At 43.9% G+C, this 26,194-nt stretch overlaps 2 protein-coding genes across 2 annotated transcripts in view; one reads left to right on the forward strand and one right to left on the reverse strand.

Moving 5' to 3' along the window:
• The window catches only part of CORIN (corin, serine peptidase), a 196,483-nt gene extending 181,182 nt beyond the window's left edge, over positions 1-15,301 (forward strand). Inside the window, exons 20-22 of the mRNA XM_075997867.1 lie at positions 6,149-6,420; positions 8,399-8,532; positions 13,472-15,301. Of these exons, the coding sequence (XP_075853982.1) occupies positions 6,149-6,420; positions 8,399-8,532; positions 13,472-13,654 (589 nt within the window). The 3' untranslated portion in view covers positions 13,655-15,301. The remainder of the gene's footprint in view (positions 1-6,148; positions 6,421-8,398; positions 8,533-13,471) is intronic.
• Positions 15,302-17,567: 2,266 nt separating this feature from the next.
• ATP10D (ATPase phospholipid transporting 10D (putative)) overlaps positions 17,568-26,194 on the reverse strand; it is a 74,214-nt gene continuing 65,587 nt past the window's right edge. Inside the window, exons 20-23 of the mRNA XM_075997865.1 lie at positions 25,477-25,557; positions 24,219-24,323; positions 19,878-20,065; positions 17,568-18,260 (exon numbers count right to left, since the gene is read on the reverse strand). Of these exons, the coding sequence (XP_075853980.1) occupies positions 17,981-18,260; positions 19,878-20,065; positions 24,219-24,323; positions 25,477-25,557 (654 nt within the window). The 3' untranslated portion in view covers positions 17,568-17,980. The remainder of the gene's footprint in view (positions 18,261-19,877; positions 20,066-24,218; positions 24,324-25,476; positions 25,558-26,194) is intronic.

Here is a 26,194-nt window from a genome sequence, read left to right on the forward strand (position 1 = left end):
AAAAAATTAGCCGGGCATGGTGGCGCATGCCTGTAGTCCCAGCTACTCGGGAGGCTGAGGCAGGAGGATCGCTTGAGCCCAGGAGTTGGAGGTTGCTGTGAGCTAGGCTGACACCACGGCACTCACTCTAGCCTGGGCAACAGAGTGAGACTCTGTCTCAAAAAAAAAAAAAAAAAAAAAAAGAAAGAATGTCCATTAGCACAGAAGTTTTCCATTTTGGACCCATAACTCCCCTGGAATTCTGTTTCCCAGCATCACTGGAGGGTGAGCAATGTGGTTTTGAAAATTCCTAGGTGACACTGGCCTGATGCATGCTCCCCACCGCCCTGTCCCCTGGGGAGGGTACTGTTTGTCACTTTTTCATCTTTAGTAGAAAATATCTGGGTCCAGGATGCGATGAACAGTTGGCCTAAATGATGTGCCAATCCAGAAACTAGGAGCTTCCTCTTGCCTTTAACGTTAATAGTTACCGGCTGGGCGCGGTGGCTCATGCCTGTAATCCCAGCACTCTGGGAGGCCGAGGAGGGAGGATCGCTCTCGAGGTCAGGAGTTCGAAACCAGCCTGAGCAAGAGCGAGACCCCATCTCTACTAAAAATAGAAAGAAATTAACCAGCCAACTAAAAATATATATAGAAAAAAAATGAGCCGGGCATGGTGGCTCATGCTTGTAGTCCCAGCTACTTTGGGAGGCTGAGGCAGGAGGATCGCTTGAGCCCAGGAGTTGGAGTTTGCTGTGAGCGAGGCTGACGCCACGGCACTCACTCTAGCCTGGGCAACAGAGCGAGACCCTGTCTCAAAAAAAAAAAAAAAAGAAAATTTTAATAGTTACTTGTTTCTTTACGTTTTTCCACTCCCTGTTCATGGATGTTGAACCTGCATCTGAACACCTGACCATCGTTGGAGAAAATCACGCAACCCCCCTGCTAACTGAGCTCATGTCACAGGTGTGACCGTGACTCTCAAGTTTTCATCTAACATGACGGGACACTTCCAATATGCTAGCACGGAACAGTCACAACAGTTTTCCCCTTAGAGACAACTATTTTGACAGCTCTTCCTCTCTCCCCACATCTCTGTCACCCCTCTACTGATCTCACCTCGTGAGTCACGGATGAAAGAGAAGCCATCATACCTTTCGCCTCCTGTGACCCCCAAATCCAACAAATATCTACGTCTTTGGCCACACATCCTACTTTGCCTTGAGTTGTAGTGGACAGTCTGTCTCTGCTCCTTTCATCTCTTCAAAGACTTTACTCTTAAAAAATCATCATGTCTACTTTGCATCATCAATTTTTCCTTTTTTCCTGGGCCATTCCTTTCAGAAACCATATCTTTTTTTTTTTTTTTTTTTTTTTTTTTTTTTTTTTTTTTTTTGAGACAGAGTCTCACTCTGTTGCCCAGGCTAGAGTGAGTGCCGTGGCATCAGCCTCGTTCACAGCAACCTCCAACTCCTGGGCTCAAGCGATCCTCCTGCCTCAGCCTCCCGAGTAGCTGGGACTACAGGCATGCGCCACCATGCCCGGCTAATTTTTTTTCTATATATATATATATTAGTTAGCCAATTAATTTCTTTCTGTTTATAGTAGAGACGGGGTCTTGCACTTTCTCAGGCTGGTCTCGAACTCCTGACCGTGAGGGATCCGCCCTCCTCAGCCTCCCAGAGTGCTGCCTCACTCCAGGAGCCTGAGGTTCTTTGCACAAACTTCTTTTTTTTTTTTTAATTTTTTTCTATATATTTTCAGTTGTCCAATTAATTTCTTTCTGTTTTTAGTAGAGACGGGGGTCTCGCTCTTGCTCAGGCTGGTCTCGAACTCCTGATCTTGAGCAGTCCTCCCGCCTCGGCCTCCCAGAGTGCTAGGATGACAGGCGTGAGCCACCGCGCCCGGCCCGCACAAACTTCTTTAAGGATGTGCCAGTTTTCTTTGCTGTTGTTTTGAGATCTGATAGCCAAATGGGAGGTAGTCCTCTTTATGGGTACCCTCCATAAAGAAGATTTTCAGGTGCTAGCTTTGGCTTTTGTTTTTTTCTTTGTACCTGAATTTAGTTATTTTCACTAAACTAGCCATATGCTCATAGTCTGTCCCTGTGTGTTTGTCCACTGGGTATTTTTGGACAGATATTAAAGTCATGTGGCATTCACATGACATTGTCTGCCTTCTGTTTGCTTGAGAGAGTTATTTCATTTGAAATAAATGTTTCCGCCCAGAGACAGGGTTGTTTCTGTCCCTATTCCTCACTCAGTCTTTCTGGTACTTGTTGAATACAGCAATATACCATTTATGTATACCTTCTTCCCCTCACCTACCCCTTGCAAACCATAGGTTGGGTTTTTTCCCCTGATTTTTGCCCCAACTTGGGTTGGGGTCAGGGGGAGACAGAATTAAAAGACTTTATTTTTCATAATACTTATAATAAAAAGAAAAAAGAACAAAATTATCGCTGAATTTTAAATAGTACGTGAATTTTTATGTGTAGTTGTTTTTTTTGTTGTTGTTGTGTTTTTTTTTGGCTTTTGATGGATATTAATGCCATAAGGAAAGTAGCTTACGTAGCAAGACATTACTGGATACAAGTTAATGTTTAGCTATTTAATTGATGCTTATTTTTTCAGTCACTAGAATTACGTTGACCCCAGTACAGTAATTAAGTCTGGAAATCTGACGTTATTTCATTTTGTTACCAATAATTTGGAACGTTCAACAGTTTGAAATACTGCGTGTGATTTAAGTAGATGGATGAGCGCTTGTCACAAGCCATACTTGGTAACTCTCTCAAGCCAAGAAGCTATTGACAGGACAGAAATTTGAAATAAAGTATTACTTGATTTGAGATGTCTTAAGCAAAGGGTACTTAATGTGTATATTGAATTCCTCAACGGGTCATGCACTTACTCCTCCTAGAATAAAAAAAAAAAAAAACAAAGGAAAGAAGAAGGGAAAGAAGAGAGGTAGGGAAGGAAGAAAGAAGAAACAGAAAGAAGGAAGGAAGGAAGGAAAAAGGAAAGAAAAGAATGTTCTTTGAGTGACAGCTTAACATAACGAAAAATAATTCTTCTGTAACATTACCTTGTAATGCTCACATGATAGGACCTCCTGCAATTTATCCTAACTGTTCATCTCTCTCAACTCTAGAGTTTGTATGGGCAGGATAAAATCTCTCCTGCTTATCGTTATAATCCATGGCACAGGGCTTGGCATAGAGGAATTGCCAGATATCTGTCTCTCTGTCTCTGTAGTCAATGAATGACATCAATCCCTCTTCTGATAGCTCTGAAATTACTTTTATTTTTTAATGGAAAAAGGACAGAATGCAGGACTGTGTGTGTGGCGGGGTAGAGTCTGTTAGCAAAGTGTGGCCAAATATTCAACAATACTGAAAACAGTCTGAGTGCCTACCTAGGACCTTCCTTCCTAACTCTCCTGAAAGTTCCGGGCTTTGAATCTTTGCTATGCTTATGGTGAAGAAAGGCATGCCAAAAAAAACCACAAAAGGGGCTAGATGCAACTGGGGGTTTTGCCTGAGACTCTCTAGACAGCTCTTAAAATACTGTTTCCCAAGAGCTTCTGTTTCAATGGTTATGGGGTCATGCCCAGAGAATCAGCATTTTGAAAGCTCCCCAGGGTTCTGCTTGGGTTGAAAAACAACGGGTCGAGATGGTCAAATCTACATTAGCTGATGTGACCACAAGCTCCCAAGCGGGGACAGTGCAGTGTGGCTGGCTCGGAGTGCAAAGGACTGTCCACAATGAAAGCTCCCCCCGTCCCTGGCACTGTGGCCAATAAACGCCCATGCCTTTGATCCCGGCCCACGCTGGCCAGGGAGGAAGTGGGAATGAGGGAAAGGAGAAAGGGACTGATGGAAAACAGACCTTGCCTTGGTGGTTGGAGTCTGCCACTGACAAATGTTCTAAATCAAATGCATTGGGCCACTGTGAAGAAATGCTTGTTGAGAACCGGCTGCAGGCCAGGGTTCACAGGCCCTGAGAGTAGAGCAGTGAACGAGCCCAGCAAAGCCCCTGCAATCCCTGGGAGAACATTCTGGGGCCCAAGACAGGGAATAGACGAACAGACAGATCAATGTCACTGATATCAATGAATACCGTGTTTCCCTGAAAATAAGACAGGGTCTTATATTTATTTTCCCTCAAGAAGACACCCTAGGGCTTATTTTCAGGGGATGTGTTTTTTTTTTTTTTTTAAGCACGGTACAACCATCTACATTGATTCAAATAGAGTGAAGTCGTCTTCTTCTGGAGCATCATCCTCACTCTCCAAACCCCGAATCCCATCCTGAATGTCTTGCGACTCTGTTTCCTTTAGAACCACTGGCCCCGATCTCTCCTGTGGAGCACTAGAGCTCTCACGGGGCGGATGAGAAGGGCTGCTCGTGTTCTTTCGCGCTCCGCGATGACACGCATGGGTTGTGCAGATGGGCTGCACAGCCACGCCCGTCACTAGGGCTGCTTTTCATAGCCACGCCCACCACTAGGGCTGATTTTCATAGCCACGCCCATCACTCGGGCTGCTTTTCATAGCCACGCCCATCACTAGGGCTGCTTTTCATAGCCACGCCCATCACTCGGGCTGATTTTCGGGGTAGGGCTTCTATTGCGCACATGCTTAGAAATCCTGCTAGGGCTTGTTTGATGAGTAGGTCTTATTTTCAGGGAAACGTGGTATTATGAGAAGAAAATGGGAGCAGGGTCAAGGGTAGAGTGATCAGGATAAAGAAAGGCTTAGATGCGGTGGTCAGGGAGGGCAGTCTGAGAGGTGATGCGTGAGTTGAGAGCTGGGAGAAGAGAAGGAGCAAAGGTGGGAGCCGTGTGAGAGCTGGCGCACCGCAGGGAAGAACTCCTGAGTTGGAGATGCCCTGGGCATCACACTATGATCATACTATGATACTAATACACATACTATGATCATACTATGACACTAATATATCATACTGTGATCATACTATGATACTGATACATCATACTATGATCATACTATGACACTAATACATCATACTGTGATCATACTATGATATTAATACATCATGCTATGATCATACTATGATACTAATGCACATTGTGATCATGCTATGATACTAATACATCATACTATGATCATACTATACTGATACATCATACTATGATCATGCTATGACACATACATCATACTGTGATCATACTATGACACTAATACATGATACTATGATCATACTGTAATACTGACACATCGTACTATGATCATACCATGATACTAACACATCATGCTATGACCATACTATGATACTAATACAACATAGTATGATACTAAAACATCATACTATGATCATACCATGATACTAACACATCATGCTATGATCATACTATGATAGTAATACAACATTCTATGATCATACTATGACACTAATACAACATACTATGATACCAATACATCATACTAGGACCATACTATGATACTAATACATCATACTAGGATCATACTATGATACCAATACATCATACTAGAACCATACTATGATACTAATACATCATACTAGGACCATACTATGATACTAATACATCATACTAGGACCATACTATGATACTAATACATCATACTAGGACCATACTATGATACTAATACATCATACTAGGACCATACTATGATACTAATGCATCATACTAGGACCATACTATGATACTAATACATCATACTAGGACCATACTATGATACTAATGCATCATACTAGGACCATACTATGATACTAATACATCATACTAGGACCATACTATGATACTAATGCATCATACTAGGACCATACTATGATACTAATACATCATACTAGGACCATACTATGATACTAATGCATCATACTAGGACCATACTATGATACTAATACATCATACTAGGACCATACTATGACACTAAAGCATCATACTAGGAGCATACTATGATACTAATACATCATACTAGGATCATACTATGATACAAGTACATCATACTACGATCATGCTCTGACACCAAGACGACACACTGCACTCACTGTGCCCACGCTTCTCAGGCGAGCACACTGAGGCAGGCGCGGGGACGGCCACCACTCACACAAGTGAAGCATTACCCCCCTGCCCCCCAAGTCCGATGGCCGGCGGGCTAACCCTCTGGCTCTCGACCCCCCTAGGAGGGAGAGCGCGGCCGCGTGGACGGTGGTCCTGGGCGCCCACAACCTGGACCGCCCGTCGGCGTCCGTGCAGACGCGGCCCGTGAAGACCGTGGTCCTGCACCCACGCTACAGCTGGGCCGGGGCCGACTACGACGTGGGCGTGCTGGAGCTCGGCGAGGACGTGGAGGAGACCAGCCACGTGCGGCCCGTCTGCCTGCCCCACCCGGGGCAGTGGCGCGAGGCCGACAGCTACTGCCACATCACCGGCTGGGGCCACATGGGCAGCAGAAGTAAGCCCGGCCCCCAGGAGCCCTTCCGCCTGTGCTGGGGGCCCGGCCTTTAGCCAGGGTGCCCCGTTGTCACCTACAAAAAACCCACCCCCAGATGGTACCTGTCACACGCCCCTCGCTGTGCAAATGGGAGACTTTAATAATCTACTATGAGGCCGGGCGAGGGGGCTCACACCTGTCATCCCGGCACTCTGGGAGGCCGAGGAGGGAGGATCGCTCTCGAGGTCAGGAGTTCGAGACCAGCCTGAGCAAGAGCGAGACCCCATCACTACTATAAATAGAAAGAAATTAATTGGCCAACTAAAAATATATATATAGAAAAAATTAGCCAGGCATGGTGGCGCATGCCTGTAGTCCCAGCTACTCGGGAGGCTGAGGCAGGAGGATCGCTTGAGCCCAGGAGTTGGAGGTTGCTGTGAGCGAGGCTGACACCACGGCACTCACTCTAGCCTGGGCAACAAAGCGAGACTCTGTCTCAAAAAAAAAAAAAAAAAAAAATCTGTGCTACTATTTAGTCTTAACCCCCGTAACAGACCCTCTCATTCTGTTTTATCTGTTTAAAGTTTAGAATGAGAGTCAAATCAATGAGACCTTTCCTTTAACTGCAAATCCTGGCCACTCTGACTATATTGTGTAGAATGCCACGGCGCTCAAGAATGATGATGTGTATTGGCATTCCGTCATCGACCTTAGAAATTGTATATTCAAAGGAACAGTTTTTCTTTTTTTCTTGCGATTTAGCAAGATCGGTTTTGAGCTAAGTTGAGTTTCTTTAGTCTATGATCGATTCAAGGATGAAAAGAAAAAGTCGATGGACAGAAATCAATGACTTTTTCAGAAAAAGTTCACGTGTAAGAATTTTGAGGGCAATGCTGTGCGTATGATGTGCATATTCCTATGCACCTCAGTTTTAGAATCTGTAATTATCGCTGTGATATAACAGAATATATTTTATACAGCCTCTGCTTGTATTCCTCCTACAACATCCATGCAAAACTCAAAGCAAGAGTGCAACATAGTACACCTATCACATACAAAGGGTAGTATGAAAAGCAAGGATATGGATTCAAAGTCAGAAAGAACCGATTGACCCTGAATGCACCACCTTCTAGCTCACTATAAAATGGACAAAATAATAGCAACTGTTCTCCATATCTCTAAAAAAAAATTAGCTGGGCATGGTGGAGCATGCCTGTGGTCCCAGCTACTTGGGAGGCTGAGGCAGGAGGATCGCTTGAGCCCAGGAGATTGAGGTTGCTATGAGCGAGGCTGACGCCAGGGCACTCACTCGAGCCTGGGCAACAGAGTGAGACTCTGTCTCAAAAAATAACATAAAATAAAATAAAATCCTTCACTAACAGAGCATACCTAAAATGTATCATTCTAAGTTCCTTATTATACGCAAATACACCAAAAGCAACACTGTGTGTTGCCCGGGCTAGAGTGCCATGGCCTCAGCCTAGCTCACAGCAACCTCAAATTCCTAGGCTCAAGCGATCCTCCTGCCTCAGCCTCCCAAGTAGCTGGGACTACAGGCATGCACCACCATGCCCAGCTAATTTTTTTTTTCTATATATATTAGTTGGCCAATTAATTTCTTTCTATTTATAATAGAGACAAGGTCTCGCTCTTGCTCAGGCTGGTTTCGAACTCCTGACCTTGAGCAATCCGCCCGCCTCGGCCTCCCAGAGTGCCGGGATTACAGGCGTGAGCCACCGCACGCCCGGCCCTCAGTTTCCTTATTACGAAAATAAAACGATTTCCCCAGATGACTGCTATGAACCCTTTCTAGTTGGAAAATTCCGATTCCAAACAAGCCTTTGTCTTCAAAAACGACAATTTCAAGTATAGAATAAGGTTCTTTGGGTATAAAGCTATTCATAGGGTAGTTGAGTTTCATATTTGGCTAGTTTCACTGTTGAATCTTTTTTTTTTTTATCATTTTGTGTATATTTCTTCTTCTTCTTTTTAAATCCAGTGCCTTTTAAGCTGCAGGAGGGAGAGGTCCGCATCATTTCTCTGGAGCAGTGTCAGTCCTACTTCGACATGAAGACCATCACCGCCCGGATGATCTGCGCCGGGTACGAGTCCGGCACGGTGGACTCATGCATGGTGAGTTGCTTTCTGGTCACCAACGAGAGTCAGTTCAGCATTAACCTCCCTGTGAGTCCCCATGAACTTGTTATTATTCATGTAGCGTCCTTTGGGGACATTTTTGGAGACTTGTTTGTTGCCCAATGTCGAATTATTCCTAACGTGTTTTCCTTCGCCCAGTACCCAAGCAAACCCCTTAGCTACCTCCATGCCATTTGTGCAAGTTGCCTTCAGCTTCTAGGTGTATTTACCGTCCGGGGAACGTAACTCTTGGGTCACTAACACGAGGCAAAACTCTTGTTTCTGTCCTTTCGTTGGAACATTTCATTGGCTAGGGGAAAACGAGGTTCTAGGAGGGGCCGGTGGCAACCATGGCTCCAACCCCAGCGAGCAGGAGCCACCAAAGGACATTATCAGCCATTCGAGTGATGGCATCGAGCGATGGCACTCACCGACACCCCAGTTTGCATGGTAGGAGACAGGACTCCCTCTGACTCAAGACTGAGCACACTGGCCTTGTCTGGGTCCTCTCTGGACCCTTGTGTGATTGCCAAAAAGTTCTCAAATGTCACCAAACCCAACACTTCAGTACTCAGGATTCAGGGCCGCAATAATTTTCAGAGCATGCTAACTTAGCAGTGCAGGGAAGCATTTTTAGTTTTACTTAATAAATGTTCAATGACTATTTTTGCTAGACTGGCTCCCAGGAAAGGGTGAACGTGGGCAAGTGCTCAGATAAAACCAAAAATGTGGCCGGGGTGCGGTGGCTCACGCCTGTCATCCTAGCACACTGGGAGGCCAAGGCGGGAGGATCGCTCAAAGGTCAGGAGTTCGAGACCAGCCTGAGCAAGAGCGAGACCCCCGTCTCTACTAAAAATAGAAAGAAATTCATTGACCAAGTAAAAATATATATACAAAAAAAAAAAAAAATTAGCCGGGCATGATGGCGCATGCCTGTAGCCCCAGCTACTCGGGAGGCTGAGGCAGGAGGATTGCTTGAGCCCAGGAGTTTGAGGTTGCTGTGAGCGAGGCTGACGCCAAGGCACTCACTCTAGCCTGGGCAACTAAGCGAGACTCTGTCTCACAAAAAAAACCCCAAAATAACTTGATAACAAATTTGGGGGGGGGCAGTTATCATGCTACACTGCAATGAAGCATCTTTGTTATTTTACTGCTTTGGAGTAGACTAAATGACCCCCACATTTCGAAGAAGAGATACAACAATACCGTTACCACTAACTCAACATGATTCAATGACATTTTTGAGGGTCCATTTTATTTTGAAACAGAGTCTCACTCTGTTGCCTGGGCTAGGGTGCCGTGGCATCAGCCTAGCTCACAGCAACCCCAAACTTCTGGACTCAAGCGATCCTCCTGCCTCAGCCTCCTGAGTAGCTGGCACTACAGGCATGCGCCACCATGCCCGGCTAATTTTTTCTATATATTTTCAGTTGTCCAATTAATTTCTTTCTATTTTTAGTAGAGACAGGGTCTCACTCTTGCTCAGGCTGGTCTCAAACTCCTGACCTTGAGAGCGATCCTCCCGCCTCGGCCTCCCAGAGTGCTAGGATGTCAGGCGTGAGCCACCGTGCCCGGCTTGATGGTCCATTTTAGAATGGAGGAGTCAGGGGATGGAAATGGTCCAGTGGTGACTCCTTTAGACAGTGGCCAGAGGAAACAGGGAGCAGACGGTTCCCTTGGGGTTTTGCTGAGGCCACCTGCCTTTCTGCCTGCTACCTAAGAAGCCAAGGTTTGACTCCATGAGCCAAAAAAACCCAAAGTGCTTTAGGAGACATGGTGTGGGGTGTGGAGCAGGATTCGAAGCCTGAAAGATCCGGATTGGAATCCATCTCCGCCGGTGAGGACAACGTAACCTGGGGACACTAGCTGACCTCTTCAGACAGTTTTCTCATGAGTGAAATGGGGCCGATTATGCCTAATTTACAGGATATTTTTGAGGATTGACTGAGCTGATGAATGTGAAAGTCCCCGCCTCTCATCTATCTGTATGTGATGCCTGGCACATAGTTAGACATTTGATGAATGATAATTACATTAATATCAACACCCGTATAACTTTAGTGCTTATTGTGTTCCAGGCTTCTCTGCAAAATGTTTTCCCATACCTCCTTTGATCACGACAGTCACCCCATGCGGCAGTGTCATAGCTTCCCCAAGCAGAAATAGGGAGAGCAGAGAGGTTGAGTCACCTGCCCCATATTGCCCAGCACGAAGGTGGTAGAGTCAGGATGTGGAACCAGGCAGTCTGGCTTCAGGGTAGAAGTGCTCAGTCACTGCCCTAGCCTACCGTGTTTCCCCGAAAATAAGACCTACCCATAAAACAAGCCCTAGCAGGATGTCTAAGCACGTGTGCGATAGAAGCCCTACCCCGAAAATCAGCCCTAGTGATGGGCGTGGCTATGAAAATCAGCCCTGGTGATGGGCGTGGCTATGAAAAATCAGCCCTAGTGATGGGCGTGGCTATGAAAATCAGTCCTAGTGAGGGGCGTGGCTATGAAAATCAGCCCTAGTGAGGGGCGTGGCTATGAAAATCAGCCCTAGTGATGGGCGTGGCTGCGCAGCGCATCTGCACAACCCATGCGTGTCGTCGTGGAGCGGGAAAGAACATGAGCAGCCCTTCTCATCTGCCCCGTGAGAGCTCTAGTGCTCCACAGGAGAGATCGGGGCCAGTGGTTCTAAAGGAAATAGAGTCACAAGACATTCAGGATGGGATTTGGGGTTTGGAGAGTGAGGATGATGCTCCAGAAGAAGACGACTTCACTCTATTTGAATCAATGTAGATGGTTGTACTGTCCTTACAAAAAATAACACATCCCCTGAAAATAAGCTCTAGGGTGTTTTCTTGAGGAAAAATAAATATAAGACCATGTCTTATTTTCAGGGAAACACGGTAACTAGTTCAACCTAAATAATTGAGCATCCTAGCATTTATTTTTTATAAGGGGAAATAAAAAAATTTGTGAAATATGTCTAATAGAAATGTTTCCAGGACATTTCGCTTTTTTTAAAAAAAAATTCAATTGGATTTTCAGGCAGAAAACTTTATTTAGCCTCTTTGCAAGTTGTATGTTTATTATTTAGGCTCAGGACATTGGAAGGTTATGAATTTAAAGATCACCACTTCCATAAAAGCAGACAGCACAATCAAAAATTCAATTTTGCTTTCATAGCACAAGTCTTAAGAAGCAGGAGAGCCTGGTAGTTACAGAGCTAGAGTCCTGTTGCCAGAGTGTCTAGCTCCAAATCCTGGCTCTGCCAGTGAACAAGTTCACCTGTGCTTCAGTTTTAATATCTCCAAAATGGATATAATCATAATAAATAGGCCGGGCGTGGTGGCTTACGCCTGTCATACTAGCACTCTAGGAGGCCGAGGCGGGACGATCACTCAAGGTCAGGAGTTCGAGACTAGCCTGAGCAAGAGCGAGACCCCGTCTCTACTAAAAATAGAAAGAAATTAATTGGCCAACTAAAAATATATAGAAAAAATTAGCCGGGCATGGTGGCGCGTGCCTGTAGTCCCAGCTACTCGGGAGGCTGAGGCAGGAGGATCGCTTGAGCCCAGGAGTTGGAGGTTGCTGTGAGCTAGGCTGATGCCACGGCACTCTAGCCTGGGCAACAGAGTGAGACTCTGTCTCAAAAAAATAAATAAATAAATAAGAAATAATATAATAAATAACATTAATCTTAGGTATTATTTTGTAAAGATTAAATGAGCTCATTCAAGAGAAATGTTTAGAAAGCATCAGTAAACTTTATCCTTATTATTCTTCAACATCACTAAGCAGAAAGACCATAGATAGGCTTCTGAGTTTGGATGTGTTATAAGGCAAGGGGTGTTTGTCACTTTCCAGAATTAATTTATATAACTGGTTGCTTATTTTCTATGGCAACAATCCCTCTCTTCTGAGGCACTTCAGAGTACACTTGTCTTACCTACCCCGATCTTTCAGCTGTAGCAAACATTAATGTCTGTAAAAGCCACAGAGTTTTAGTGTTGACTATATAGATAGAGCAGAGGTCCTCAAACTTTTTAAACAGGGGGCCAGTTCACTGTCCCTCAGACCATTGGAGGGCCGGACTATAGTTTTAAAAATATTATGAACAAATTCCTATGCACACTGCACATACCTTATTTTGAAGTAAAAAAAACACAAACGGGCAAAAACACCCTCATGTGGCCCGAGGGTCGTAGTTTGAGGATGCCTGGTATAGAGGAAAGAGGTGCACAGAACCCAGCTGGAATACTAAACTTAAATAGCAAGAATGAAAGTCTCTATGGATATGAAATAAAATACAGGCTATAAATAAAATGAAATAAATACTTCACTGTAAGTAATTCTTAACTGGTATTTCCTATAATCAAATAGACCAAATTTCAAAAGCCCTAAGAAGTGCAGTGAGGACCACCGAAATGTGTTAATGCATTCGTGCACATGAATCTTCAGAATAGAGAGTTATTTTAGAATGTTTCTGTAGTACTGTTTGTGAAGGGGAAAAAAAAAAAATCTTTGAATGTTCCATTTCGGGTACTTTCTGCAGTTATAAGATTCATCAAACTGGTAGAATGATGTCCAATAAGGGGAGATAATCAGTTCTGATAGCTGAAAAAAAAAATTTTTTTTATGATGTATTTTGAAAAGTGCAGGAAATGACTGGAAGAAAAAAAATGTATTCTGATTCCCTGGAAAGCAAAAATATAATTGCTTCCTAAGCCACTATCCTTTGAAAGAGGGAGAGGTTAAAATGTTCCTTTGAAAGTTCCATGTTTTACGATGGAAAGAGAACTCCCTCCCCAGGCTGCCCGGGAAAGCTTTTTTTTTTTGAAATTTTCCAAGCTGGTTAAGCTGGGTTTGGCGTCATTGTACCCTCGGGACAGCATGGGTGCCATGAGGGCTCTGAAATCCCAGTGACGAATGTCCTTTGCTATTCATTACAGGGTGACAGTGGTGGGCCTCTTGTTTGTGAGGGGCCCGCAGGACAGTGGACGTTATTTGGGTTGACCTCGTGGGGCTCCGTCTGCTTTTCCAAAGTCCTGGGGCCTGGCGTGTACAGCAACGTGTCGTACTTCGTTGCATGGATTCAAAGACAAATCTACATACGGACCTTCCTCCTGAACTGACTCCAGGGAGGATCAGAGATTTTGCCAGCCACACTCAAAGCCAACGGCCTTCTCGACTGTGAAGGGCTTCCTGCAGAGAGCTGCCCAGAAGCAATTTTTCATGGACAGGGAATGCTCACCACTGCACCGCAGATTTGCATGTTTGTTTCGGACTACAGTTTTTCAGCTTTGTTTTTCTCTTATTTCAAGTTTGGCGAAAGACTTTTAAAAACAAAACAAAACAAAAAAAAACCTAGGCAAAACAGGCTTTGTTCTTTTGCCAAAACTAACCTTGACTGCAGCACGAGAAATTATCAACTCTGGGGAGATTTAAAACGACACAGGAGCTCTAGAGTGACCTGTCACAGGAATGTCCCCTTTTTATCCTATCGCACAAAAGACACTGAGATCCAGGCCAACGAGTTAATAAGCTTTGCCAGTTTTTGTTTCCCAAGCACAGTAGCATGCAGGCAAATTTCAACATTAACATTAGAGACTTGCTTTTTTGATTTATTAAAAGCCAAGCTCATTTTCATGTTTAAATTATTTACTGTTCCTCTTCCAATGCTTGCATAGTTCCGAGAACTTATGAAAGACAGAGGGGAAAAGACGAACAGCATCCATTTAGGTAGCAAAACATATTGAATGCAGAGTTCTTTTAGACTTCAGTATTAACACCTGGCATTATAGGATCGCCCATTCTGGATTTAAATCAAGGTTGTAATTCTATAGAAAAGTTTCTATAAGAACTTCCCACATAGCTGGGGTTTGTTCAGTGGAGATAAGTTGGTTGATTGAGATTTCAAAAACTAAATCAATATTCCTGGGAAATATTTTGCTTTGCCTATATGACAATAAAGTGGATATTAAACTTTGCCAACAGAGAATTTGGTATAGAATGGAGCGATGCAACTTTTTATAAAAGAAAATTAAATTGCATTCCTCTCTCAATTAAATATTTTTTTTTCTGTGTTCATGCATATCAATAAAGTCACAGAAATATATTTCAAAGCACAGTAAAACTTTGCACGGAGTAAAACATTCTGTAATTTTTCTCAAAAGATGTTTAACATCTGGTGTTGCAATTTCTTTTTATTGATAATTAAAATTTCGAAGATGATTTCTTAGCACTAGGGCCACTTTATGCAAATCAATATTGAAGCAATTAGTGGTTAAAGTATTTTTCCCCACTAAAAAGCTTCCAAACACAAATCACCACATGTATCTAACTTCATTAGTCAGGCATTCATTTTGCAACATTCAAACGCCTTTTGAACAAACACACTTCCCTATGAAACCTCCACCAGCAACCTGGATTGCCTCGGCATTCCAAATAGAGACTACTTGCAATTTTATACAGGTATTTTTGTACTCTTTTTCTATGTGCGAGCACATTTGAAATTCAGAAAGCTGTTTAAACACTTTCCATGTGATGCATATCCTGTCTTGTAGTTTGTATTGATATAAACCTAGTGAGAGTGTGAAATACAGTAACCAGATTGTGGACACCATTGTATGAAAGTTTAACGACACATGTCAGTTTCATTATAGTTGTAGGTTCACACTTAATGTAACAAATTTTAGCCTTGCTCAAATTTTATGCAGTGAAATGTATGTAATGTACTTCTTTTAAATAATTCTTAATACAAATAAAATGGTATGATCTTTTTTTTTTCTGCATGGATATGGAACACAGATAGCAAATAATCACATTGTTTCTCTCTATATAACAGCATATTGGCACCCAGCTCCCCAGCAGTCAAAATGTATCTTTCTTATATCTCCTTCTCACAGGTACATGCTCTTTTAGAGGAAAAATAGCTCCTTGATCAGTCTGAAATTACACATTACTAATAGTCTCAAATCACCATTGAGTGACCAATGAGAACTTTAGCCCTGGTAAAAGCACATGGATCTTTAACATCTAGGGTAACTGACCAGTTTTGGGAAACTGACCAATTCTTTCATAAATCTTTTGTAATAAAATATCTCAAAATGTATATTATTAATTTCCCTGGCTACTAGGAGCAATGATATTTGTGCTTGTTCCCCCCAAATTTAGTGAAATATACTGAACACTAAAATGCAAGAGATCGCATCAGCTTTGTGTAAAAGAGTTACTTACTTGTAAATGTGACTCTTCAAATGCTTAATATAGATCCCAAATCTCCTTAGCCTAGAGGCCAGAATGTGTTTCAGAATTCAGAATTTTCCAAGTTTTAAAAAGATAATACAGTTTGGTACTCAGTAATAAAATAGGCTATTAATATTTTTATAGTAAAACGTATGAATTTTATACTTTATATTAAGTATATAAATAGCCTTACAGTTGTTCAGGGCATTGAATTTGCACCTAATTTACAAAAAAATATTTTAAGTTTCCAGAGCTTTGGAAATTTTAGAATTGTAGATATGAGATTTCAGCCCCATGACATAAAACATTCAATTTTTTCCTCTATTCCTATGTACAGGTAATTCATGTCTTGGAAATTAACCTTTTTTTGTTAGTGTTTTTGGCTCATTCTTTTTATTCTTAGATTCTAACCTTTTATTTACAAGTGGCTATATCCCTAAATTTTTATTTAGCAGGAGATCGATGATCTTAGGGAATGGATACCAGCTGGAGGATAGCAAATTATATGACTTCAGTGATTTTTTCCCTGTAAGAAAAGGCGGAAACAATATTCTAGTAAAAGATGTACTTTGGGACTACCCTTCTACTATGTACTGGTACTAATTACTATGATACTGGTACTAATCACAGTTGGATACAGTGAGTGTCTACAAGAGTTTATGACAGTTTTTCAGTACACATTATTTATTAAACAGTTTATTTTTTTTAAAAAAATCATAAGGAAGTAGAAAGCAACTTTCATTCGTCATATAGGATTTTGAAAGTTCTAGAAATGCATCGATATATATAAAAGACTATATATGCAGTAATATCAGAAGGCTACAAAAAATGTCAGAGCACAAGAGTAGGAAATGGGTAGGAGCTCAAAACCCTGAGAATAACAGTTTAATAGTCATTAAGAAGGCCTTGATGTAGACGTTGAACATGAGCATGAAGATTCACCAAGGAAATTCCGGATGATTGATGGCTGACAGCTTTCAGATAACAGAGACAGAATTTTAAAAGGACTTCAGCGATAATAACGTGATGTTATAACAGCACCTGGCCTTGCTTAGTATAAACTAGTTTCTTTGCTCCAATTAAAGTCAGCATACAGGATTTTCACAGAAATAAACCTGCCTGAAGACATTCCTGTCTTCAAACGCATTAAAAAAAAAACAAACGAATTTTTCTAAGAACCTCATAGAAACCTCCTGAGAACAATCTGTATTAGTCTCAATGTATGTGTCATTTTTAAAAAGGCTACCACACCAGGAAAGTTGTAGGATACTGGTACAAGCAATGAACCCTTAAGTGGTCTCTAGAAGATTGTTTTGAGATTGATGGTATCGTTTCCATCAGGCTATTGTCAGTTTTAGAATACAGAATTGCCCAGTGGGTTATCAGCCCAGTTGATTCTGTCCGTCTGACCTACTGCCTCAGTTTCCTATTTGACAACATCTGAAAAGAGACAGCCCTCATGAAAAGTCTTCTCTTGACTGGACGCTGAGAAAGGATTGCATTCCTTGTGGCTGATAGAACCCTACGTTTCCTGCCTCTTCCCAATGAAGGTTTAACACTGAAATGAGCAGTGAGGTATGTCTAACATAGTTTAACCGTATTTGAAGCAGTACAATTATACTCTATTTTAGGTACATTGTTGTTGAAAAGGCTAGTGGAAGTTTATCTGTAAATTAACCATTTATTAACATTTTTTTCCCCCATATGGAAGTATTTTCTGAGTCCTAACTCAAAAGTACTTTCTTTTCTCAATTAAAAAAAGAAAAAGAAATTCAGATCGGAGCCAGCTCACTGAAAGCATTTCGCAAGAATATAAGATCTCCCTGTAAAATAAATATATCTCAAACGACTCCCCTTGAAAACATCTGCGTTTCTGAGACAACTAAAAATGCTTTTTACAAAATCCAAAAAGTTTCGTAAAAGCATCTGATTCTGAATTCAACACTTCACAACTTCCCTAAACTCCATCCAGGTCCAACTCTACCTCTCTAGTACAAATGTATACACAAATATACAGCAGTGGTCATTCCGGCAGCTTTCCCAAGTCTAGGAAAATGCTCAGGTCCCTTAAGAAAAAAATGCAAGCCATTCTCGTTTGGTTAGAGGTGCGTCTTCAAGATCCCTCTTCCGGACTCGAAAGAAGACTTCACCTTCAAGGAGGGCATGCTGCTTTCTTAATCTTTTGAGAGTCCAGCCTCAGTTTCAGAGAAGCGTCAGTCTAGAGCAGTTTCGCAGACAGACGTGTCTCCTTGCTCAACAACACAAGACGTTGCTGCTTTCATCGCAAACACAGCAGAAGGTGCAGACCTGGGTCTCCTTCCTGACTGGGCGGCTGATTGTTCAGCAAGGTTTGATGTCACTCGACCTGTCTTCCCAGTCCCCCTCCACTTCTTCAGAGCTTTGGTCCTCTCCTCCGGACTGAGTCTGTCTAAGTGCTTAGCTCTCAGGATTGGGGACGGGAACAGGGAGCCCTGCAGGACTCTGTAGACAAACCTGAGTTAAGAAAGAGCAACACAGAATTAAATGCACCCCCCAAGGCATCATGGGACGCACAAACCATACTGACCAAATGGAAAAAATAAAATGATTTGGCGGCCACTTGGCTCCTGAGTGAAGGGGGGAGAGGTCAGTGAACTATAAAATGGAGGGAGATAGGCTGGGTGCGGTGGCTCACGCCTGTGATCCTAGCACTCTGCGAGGGTGAAGCTGGCAGATCACTCAAGGTCAGGAGTTCGAAACCAGCCTGAGCAAGAGCGAGACCCCGTTTCCACTAAAAATAGAAAGAAATTAATTGGCCAACTAAAAATATATAGAAAAAATTAGCCAAGCACTCCGGGAGGCCAAGGTGGGAGGATCGCTCAAGGTCAGGAGTTCGAAACCAGCCTGAGCAAGATCGAGACCCCGTTTCCACTAAAAATAGAAAGAAATTAATTGGCCAACTCAAAATATATAGAAAAAATTAGCTGGGCATGGTGGCGCATGCCTGTAGTCCCAGCTACTCGGGAGGCTGAGGCAGGAGGATCGCTTGAGCCCAGGAGTTTGAGGTTGCTATGAGCTAGGCTGATGCCATGGCACTCTAGCCTGGGCAACAGAGTGAGGGGAGGGGAGGGAAGGGAAGGGGAGGGAAGGGGAGGGAAGGGGAGGGGAGGGGGGAGGGGAGGGAAGAGGAGGGGAGGGGAGAAGGGGGAGGGGAGGGGCAGGGGAGGGGAGGGAAGAGGAGGGGAGGGAAGAAGGGGGAGGGGAGGGGGCAGAGGAGGGGGCAGGGGAGGGGAGGGGGGAGGGAAGGAGGAAGGAAAAAGGCAAGGAGAGAGGAGAGGAGAGGAAGGGAGAGAGGAGAGGAGAGGAGAGGAGAGAGGAGAGGAGAGGAAGGGAGAGAGGAGAGGAGAGGAGAGGAAGGGAGAGAGGAGAGGAGAGAAGAGGAAGGGAGAGAGGAGAGGAGAGGAAGGGAGAGAGGAGAGGAGAGGAGAGGAGAGGAGAGGAGAGGAGAGGAGAGGAGAGGAGAGGAGAGGAGAGGAAGGGAGAGAGGAGAGGAGAGGAGAGGAGAGGAGAGGAGAGGAGAGGAGAGGAGAGGAAGGGAGAGAGGAGAGGAGAGGAGAGGAGAGGAAGGGAGAGAGGAGAGGAGAGGAAGGGAGAGAGGAGAGGAGAGGAAGGGAGAGAGGAGAGGAGAGGAAGGGAGAGAGGAGAGGAGAGGAAGGGAGAGAGGAGAGGAGAGGAAGGGAGAGAGGAAGGGAGAGGGGAGGGGAGAGAGGAAGGGAGAGGGGAGGGGAGGGGAGGGGAGGGAAGGGGAGGGGAGGGGAGGGGAGGGGAGGGGAGGAGAGGAGAGGAGAGGAGAGGAGGGGAGAGGAGAGGAGAGGAGAGGAGGAAAAGCTGCACTAACCCTGTGAACTGCCGACCGATTAGAGATTTGAAGGAGAGAGACTCGAACCTCCCAGTTTGCTCAATGAAGCCACTTTTTCCCCTCTAGTGAAACAGATAAAGCCAGCACTTCACCAGTGCACAGGCTGACCCCCCGCCACTAAACAGCGGCTCCGCCAACCACTGGCAGCGGCGGCTCGAGGCGTTCCGCGCCCGGGGTTCCGCCCAGGCTCCTGATGAGGAAGCCGCACGCACCTGGGCAGAAGGGCGACGCAGGTGGCGAGGGTGCAAACCAGGTAGAACACCGGGTCCAGCAGGTGCTCCTGCATGATCCAGTAGGGGCTGGATGGCGGGTTGCACGTCGCGCACAGGGCTCCGAAGGCCAAGGTGAAGAAAAAGTAAGACAGGACACTGCCAGCGATGACCAGCACGTGGACCCAAGCCTGCAGGACAAGAAGAGCAGAGGAACAGTCTGCTCCAGGAAAGAGAGGGCTCATCTGAGCACTGGACAGGGGTCCTCAAGCTGCGGCCGGAGGGCCCCATGTGGCCCGCCGAGGACATGTGTCCGGCCCCCCGGGTGTTTTTGCTGTCGCTGCCTGTCCTGCTTAGCAGCCGACTGGTCCCGGGCCCGCAGTGCGCGTGTGGAATGTGCCCCAACTCTCCAACGGCCTGGGGGACGGTGAGCTGGCCCCCTGTTTAAAAAGTTTGAGGACCCCTGGCTCTAGCAGAATACCGAAGAGGTAAAAGAGTATTTTTATGAATGGCTTATGCTGCTATTTGAATTCTTTAAAACTAAATCAGGCCGGGGGCGTGGTGGTTCATGCCTGTAAATCCTAGCACTCTGGGAGGCCGAGGCGGGAGGATCGCTCTCAAGGTCAGGAGTTCGAAACCAGCCTGAGCAAGAGCGAGACCCCGTCTCTACTATAAATAGAAAGAAATTAATTGGCCAACTAATACATATAGAAAAAATTAGCCAGGCATGGTGGCACATGCCTGTAGTCCCAGCTACTTGGGAGGCTGAGGCAGAAGCATTGCTTGAGCCAGGAGTTTGAGGTTGCTGTGAGCTAGGCTGACGCCACGGCATTCACTCTAGCCTGGGCAACAGAGTGAGACTCTGTCTAAAAAAAAAAAAAAAAAAAAAACACTAAATCAGGCCGGGGGCATGGTGGTTCACGCCTGTAAATCCCAGCACTCTGGGAGGCCGAGGCAGGAGGATCGCTCTCAAGGTCAGGAGTTCGAAACCAGCCTGAGCAAGAGCGAGACCCCCGTCTCTACTAAAAATAGCAAGAAATTAGCTGGCCAACTAAAAATATATAGAAAAAAAATTAGCCGGGCATGGTGGCTAATGGGACCTGTAGTCCCGGCTACTCGGGAGGCTGAGGCAGGAGGATCGCTTGAGCCCAGGAGTTGGAGGTTGCTGTGAGCTAGGCTGACGCCACGGCACTCACTCTAGCCTGGGGAACAGAGTGAGACTCTGTCTCATAAAAAAAAAAAAGTAGAGGATAAGCCATCATTTGGTGAAATGTTTTCTAAAACAGCTACAATTTACACCTGTTTTTTTGCAAAATTTATTGCTGTTAACTACTTGCATGAGAATGCTTAAAATCGCTACAGCCAGTCTACACTCAAGACCAATGAAGCCAGATCTCTGGGCATGACTTAGGCAGGCATCCGTGCTTGCAGAACTCTCCAGGTGATGCCAATGTTCAACCACAGCTGACAACCACTGATAACAGCCCCCGACCAATGGGTGCACTGAATGGGTCACAGGTGTGCCCAAGCCTCAGGAATGGAGGTGCCCAGGAAGACCCTTATGGACAAGGAGGGACCCTACAGAGGCTAGAAGCTCCGGCCATGTGTCCTCTGGCATGAAGAATGATTCCCTAACGATGGATCCTTTAATCAGCACTCTCTGTTTTTCTTGGAATCTGCTTTCAATCCCTTTATTCTTAGTGAGGACACTCAGCCTTGTACACAGTCTTGGCAAAAATATTCCTTCCCTAGCCAAAGCCCATGCATGGCAGGGGAATAGGATTCTGTCACCAGGGACTAGACTTGGAGCAGGACCACGCAGAAGCAGAAAGAAAATGATCGGGGCCGGCAGGGCGAGGTGGCTCACGCCTGTAATCCTAGCACTCTGGGAGGCCAAGGTGGGAGGATCGCTCAAGGTCAGGAGTTCGAGACCAGCCTGAGCAAGAGCGAGATCCCCGTCTCTACTAAAAATAGAAAGAAATTAATTGGCCAACTAAAAATACATAGAAAAAAATCAGCCGGGCATGGTGGCGCATGCCTGTAGTCCCAGCTACTCGGGAGGCTGAAGCAGAAGGATCGCTTGAGCCCAGGAGATTGAGGTTGCTGTGAGCGAGGCTGACGCCACGGCACTCACTCTAGCCTGGACAACAAAGCGAGACTCTGTCTCAAAAAAAAATAAATAAATAAAAAATAAATAAATAAATAAATAAAATAAAAATGATTGGGGATAATTAAAACCAGAAAACCACCCTGACAAGTCCATTAGTTTCTGTGACCTGGCTCTTTGGAGTCACTCTGCTTCCTCAGGATTTTTTGTTTTGCTTTGTTTTACCATCATTTCTTCAATATATTTTTAATAACTTTTCTATTTGTTCGGGGTAGCCAACATAGATTGTTGTTGTTCTTAATCAGTGAATCCAAACTAATGCACTTTACGTGTTAGATGCTCTGGAAAAATAATAAATACCAGGACCTGTGCCCCTTCCTTAGGCTGTAACCTAAAGTACCTGTGCAATTGCTTAAAAATGAAATCGATATGAAAACAGTCCCAAATATTTCAGTTCTAGAATTCCCTTTACTCCTCTGGTATTTGCAGATATTAACTGATTACTAAATTTTGGGCTTCTAAGAGTTGGTTATAAATAAGTGAAGCGAGTGACGCCCAAAATAATGAGCCTTACTTTAGAAACTGTTCTAAATAATTTAATGATACAGCCTCACATATTTTAAACTATAACCTCATTCGGCTATTTTCTATTTGAAATTTCCTGATTGCCAGGGTGGGTAAGTATACCCCGAACACTGATTAGTTCTTTTATCTTTCATTGATTTCATTCAAATATGTTTTGAGTGCCTACTGTGTGCCATACTCATTCTTGACATTGGTGTACAGTGGTGAGCAAAACAGGTGTGCACCCTGCCCTCACTGGGATTATAGTCGAATGCAGAAGATATGCATGAGTCAGATAATCACATACTTAAGTGAAGAATTATAAATTGTCATCGGAGCCATGGGTAAAAGTGAGAGAATGAATGGTTAGGGAAGGGCTCTTGGGGGAGGTAGCATTTTTGCTGATACCTAACAAGACCTAAAATAGCATTTGAGTTGGGTGAAGTGCAGGGAAACAACAGGAACAAAAAAATACATCCATTAAAAGATACGGTAAATGCCGCAGTCCTGATGTGATACTAAGTGTAAACTAAAATAAAATTTTAAGGCTCACTCCACACACCGGCTGACTGAATGGATCCCTTAGTGGCCAAAGGAATATCCTAAAATTAAATTGTCTGCCAGAAGGAGGGAGCTCAGACAGGCCTCATATCATGGCCCCCTCCCTTCTTGGGGACATCCTTTGTGACCCATTAACAGGCCTAAGGGTATGCAAGACACAGCTGCAGGTCCTCAATTTATACAACAAATCTATGTCCCCTGGCTTATCTCTGATAACAGCTCCTTATGTTGAAACACCCCAAGCCTTTAGACAAAGCTTCACGTCTTTAACCAATTACAAGCCAAAGAATCTTTAAACTCACCTATAACCTGTAAACCCCCACTTCGAGATGGCTCACCTTCTTTTGGGGGCCAAGCCAATGTATGTCTCCCACATATTGACTGATGACTTTACCTGTAACCCCTGCCTCCCTGAAACGTATAAAACCAAACTGTAACCCAGCCACTTGCTCAAGGCCTCTTGGGAGTGGCTCTGGGCCATGGTCCTCAAATCTGGCTCAGAATCAATCTCTTTAAAATTATTTTACAGAGTTTGGCTTTTTTTTTTTTTCCCCGTTGACACAAGCTCAAGGCATCAGATAAATTGAAAGAGGGAAATATAAGGGCATCATTGCATGAGGCCGAATAGGTCACCTTAGGGCTTTCAGATTTTATTCCAAGAACAATGGGACACCACTAAAGGGTTTTACTCAAGAGAGAGCAAAAAAAAAAAAAAAAAAAGATGATATTCTGAACTATAAGAAAGGCATACAGTCATCACTTAAGGCCAGAGTCCCAGGATTATAGCATATTTCTTTTTCTTTTGGTCAACTAAAATAAAGGATGCTGGGTGTCGAAGAGTAATTATTCCTCCAGCCTGTCTCAAGCCCTCATTAACCATCCACCACTGATCCTGCCAAACAGAGCAAAAGGCAGGTGTTTTTCATCCTCCCTGGCTGCCCATCGAAAGAGAACAGGTGGGAGTCCCCCTCCTGCCATGGGTCATTCATTAATCTGCTCATCACCGCCTGTCTTCTAGGCACGAAGGGGCTCCACGGAGGCACTGCTAGCAGAAGACATTTCCCCAACCGCAAAGGGTTCCAGGATCCTTCAGAGGCAGGAAAACCACTCACCAAACTCTTGCTTTCAATGACCAGATGGAGGAGAATGATGAAGAGCGCAGCTGTGTTCAGGGGGTTTCCAAACGTAAAGATGTCAATGTCTGAGCCCTGGTAGGTCTGCAGAGAGAGGACCACAATGGGTGATCTTGGAGACTTGTGCACGCCCGGTGTAGGTCTCTTGTACAACGTCCCTATGAGCTGGTCCTTCAGCATAAACTCTAATTTCCAGAAGAGAGATGCTAAACCCTCTCCCAGAGAGACCATCTCATCCTCAAACTCTTCATTGGAATTCTTCTTTATTCCCAACCACAGTTTGATCTTCCTGAAACCTCACACTCACACCTGTAGCTCTTTAAGGTAGAGAGGAATTTGTCCCACTGAACAGAGCCTCAAAACTTGGAAGCAGTTATTATGACTACCCTAAGTTTATATCTCTCCTAGGCAAATATGCCCTCCTCTTCTCTGCAGGTCTTCAAATTCTTAAACTAGTCCTTGAATGACACAGTTTATTTATCTTTCACAGTCGTTTTCATCCTGTTTCTGAACACACTTCAGATTGCCTTTCCTGTATATTCCTCTTGAAGTGCAGTACAGCCAGAATGCTCCAGTGAGGCTAATTCAAACGCTCATTTAAATATTTTGAATAATATCTGAATAAAGAATGAAGACTGTTAAGGTAGAGACTATCAGTTTTTTCTTTCGTGATACCGTAAACTCTTGTTAATACCATCCATGACAAAACAAGCGTTTTATGTGCACAAGCAGCTATATGACGCTGTTTTGTGCTTGGTGTTAGCCTGAATTTTTAAAAATATTAACCTTTACACATTCTTTGCTTAGTTGCATTTCTTCATTCTTTACCTGTAAAACAGGTCTCTTAGTTTTGGAGATGCTACTTACAGGATCTTAAATTTAATACCTTGAATGTCACCCTATTAGAATTAGCCCAGCACTTACTAATAAAAGGTTTTATATTCCGACTTTGCCTCCCTGATTTTTGACTAATCTAATTATATGGGCAGATGTTCAATTTTATTCAAGTCACTGACAAAAATGATTAAGCAGTACAAGCTTAACAAGAGACTCAAGAGGACTTGAACAAGGTACTTCTTCCCAAATTTAATCCACGTTAAACATATTTTGGTGGGAGTTTATAATTTAGGCAGCTAATAACCGACCTGATTTTATTTGCTGATACTGGTGGCAAAGTACAAAGGCGCATTATCGTTGATTCATTAATAACAAATGCACTGACTGAACAAAGACTCACAAAGTAAGGCACGAAGAAGCAGACCAGGCTTTGATAAAATGCATCCAACAAGGTGATCCAGAAAGTAAGAGGTAGGTACGCCTGCAAATGAAAACAGAGGTTGGGGCGAAATTAAGATTAACAAGGGTCCAAGCTAAATCCAGAAACAACACAAGCCAGTATTTGTTTTTTGGTCCTCCAAGAGAAAACCTTTTATTCCTGCATTCTCTCACTCATAAAACAGGTGGGACTTGTCAACAGAGATTAAAAAAAAAAAAAGAGAGAGTAGTTGAATGCAATGAGTTCACAGGTGAATGTGGTGAAAGAAATCCTTGTAGGAACTCTGTATTCAATTCAGGTTTGTGCTCATCACTGGACCAATTTTAAATCTACCTGAAACAGGGCCAGCAGAGCTAACTTTTCATTTCCTATTGATCGGAAAGGACTGTTTCAACACTTCTCCAAATCCATCCACTTCTTTTTATCCACATTACTCCCTCTACTGCTATCCCAATTCACTATCAACACTCTATGAATTAATGGATATTGCTAAAAAAAAAAAAAAAAAAAATCTAGAGTGGAAAGATAAAAAGTATAATTTCCCCCAGTTGCATGCGGAATAGGACTTAGGGAAGTAAACAGAGAAGGATCAAGGATAAGATACATCAGTGGTGGGGAATTAACTCAGGGATTTCCTGGAAACTGAACGGGGAAATCTGGATTATGAAGCCAAAGCGAG

The sequence above is a fragment of the Microcebus murinus genome, chromosome 26 (genome assembly GCF_040939455.1).
Source record: "Microcebus murinus isolate Inina chromosome 26, M.murinus_Inina_mat1.0, whole genome shotgun sequence".
Taxonomy (NCBI): Eukaryota; Metazoa; Chordata; class Mammalia; order Primates; family Cheirogaleidae; genus Microcebus; species Microcebus murinus.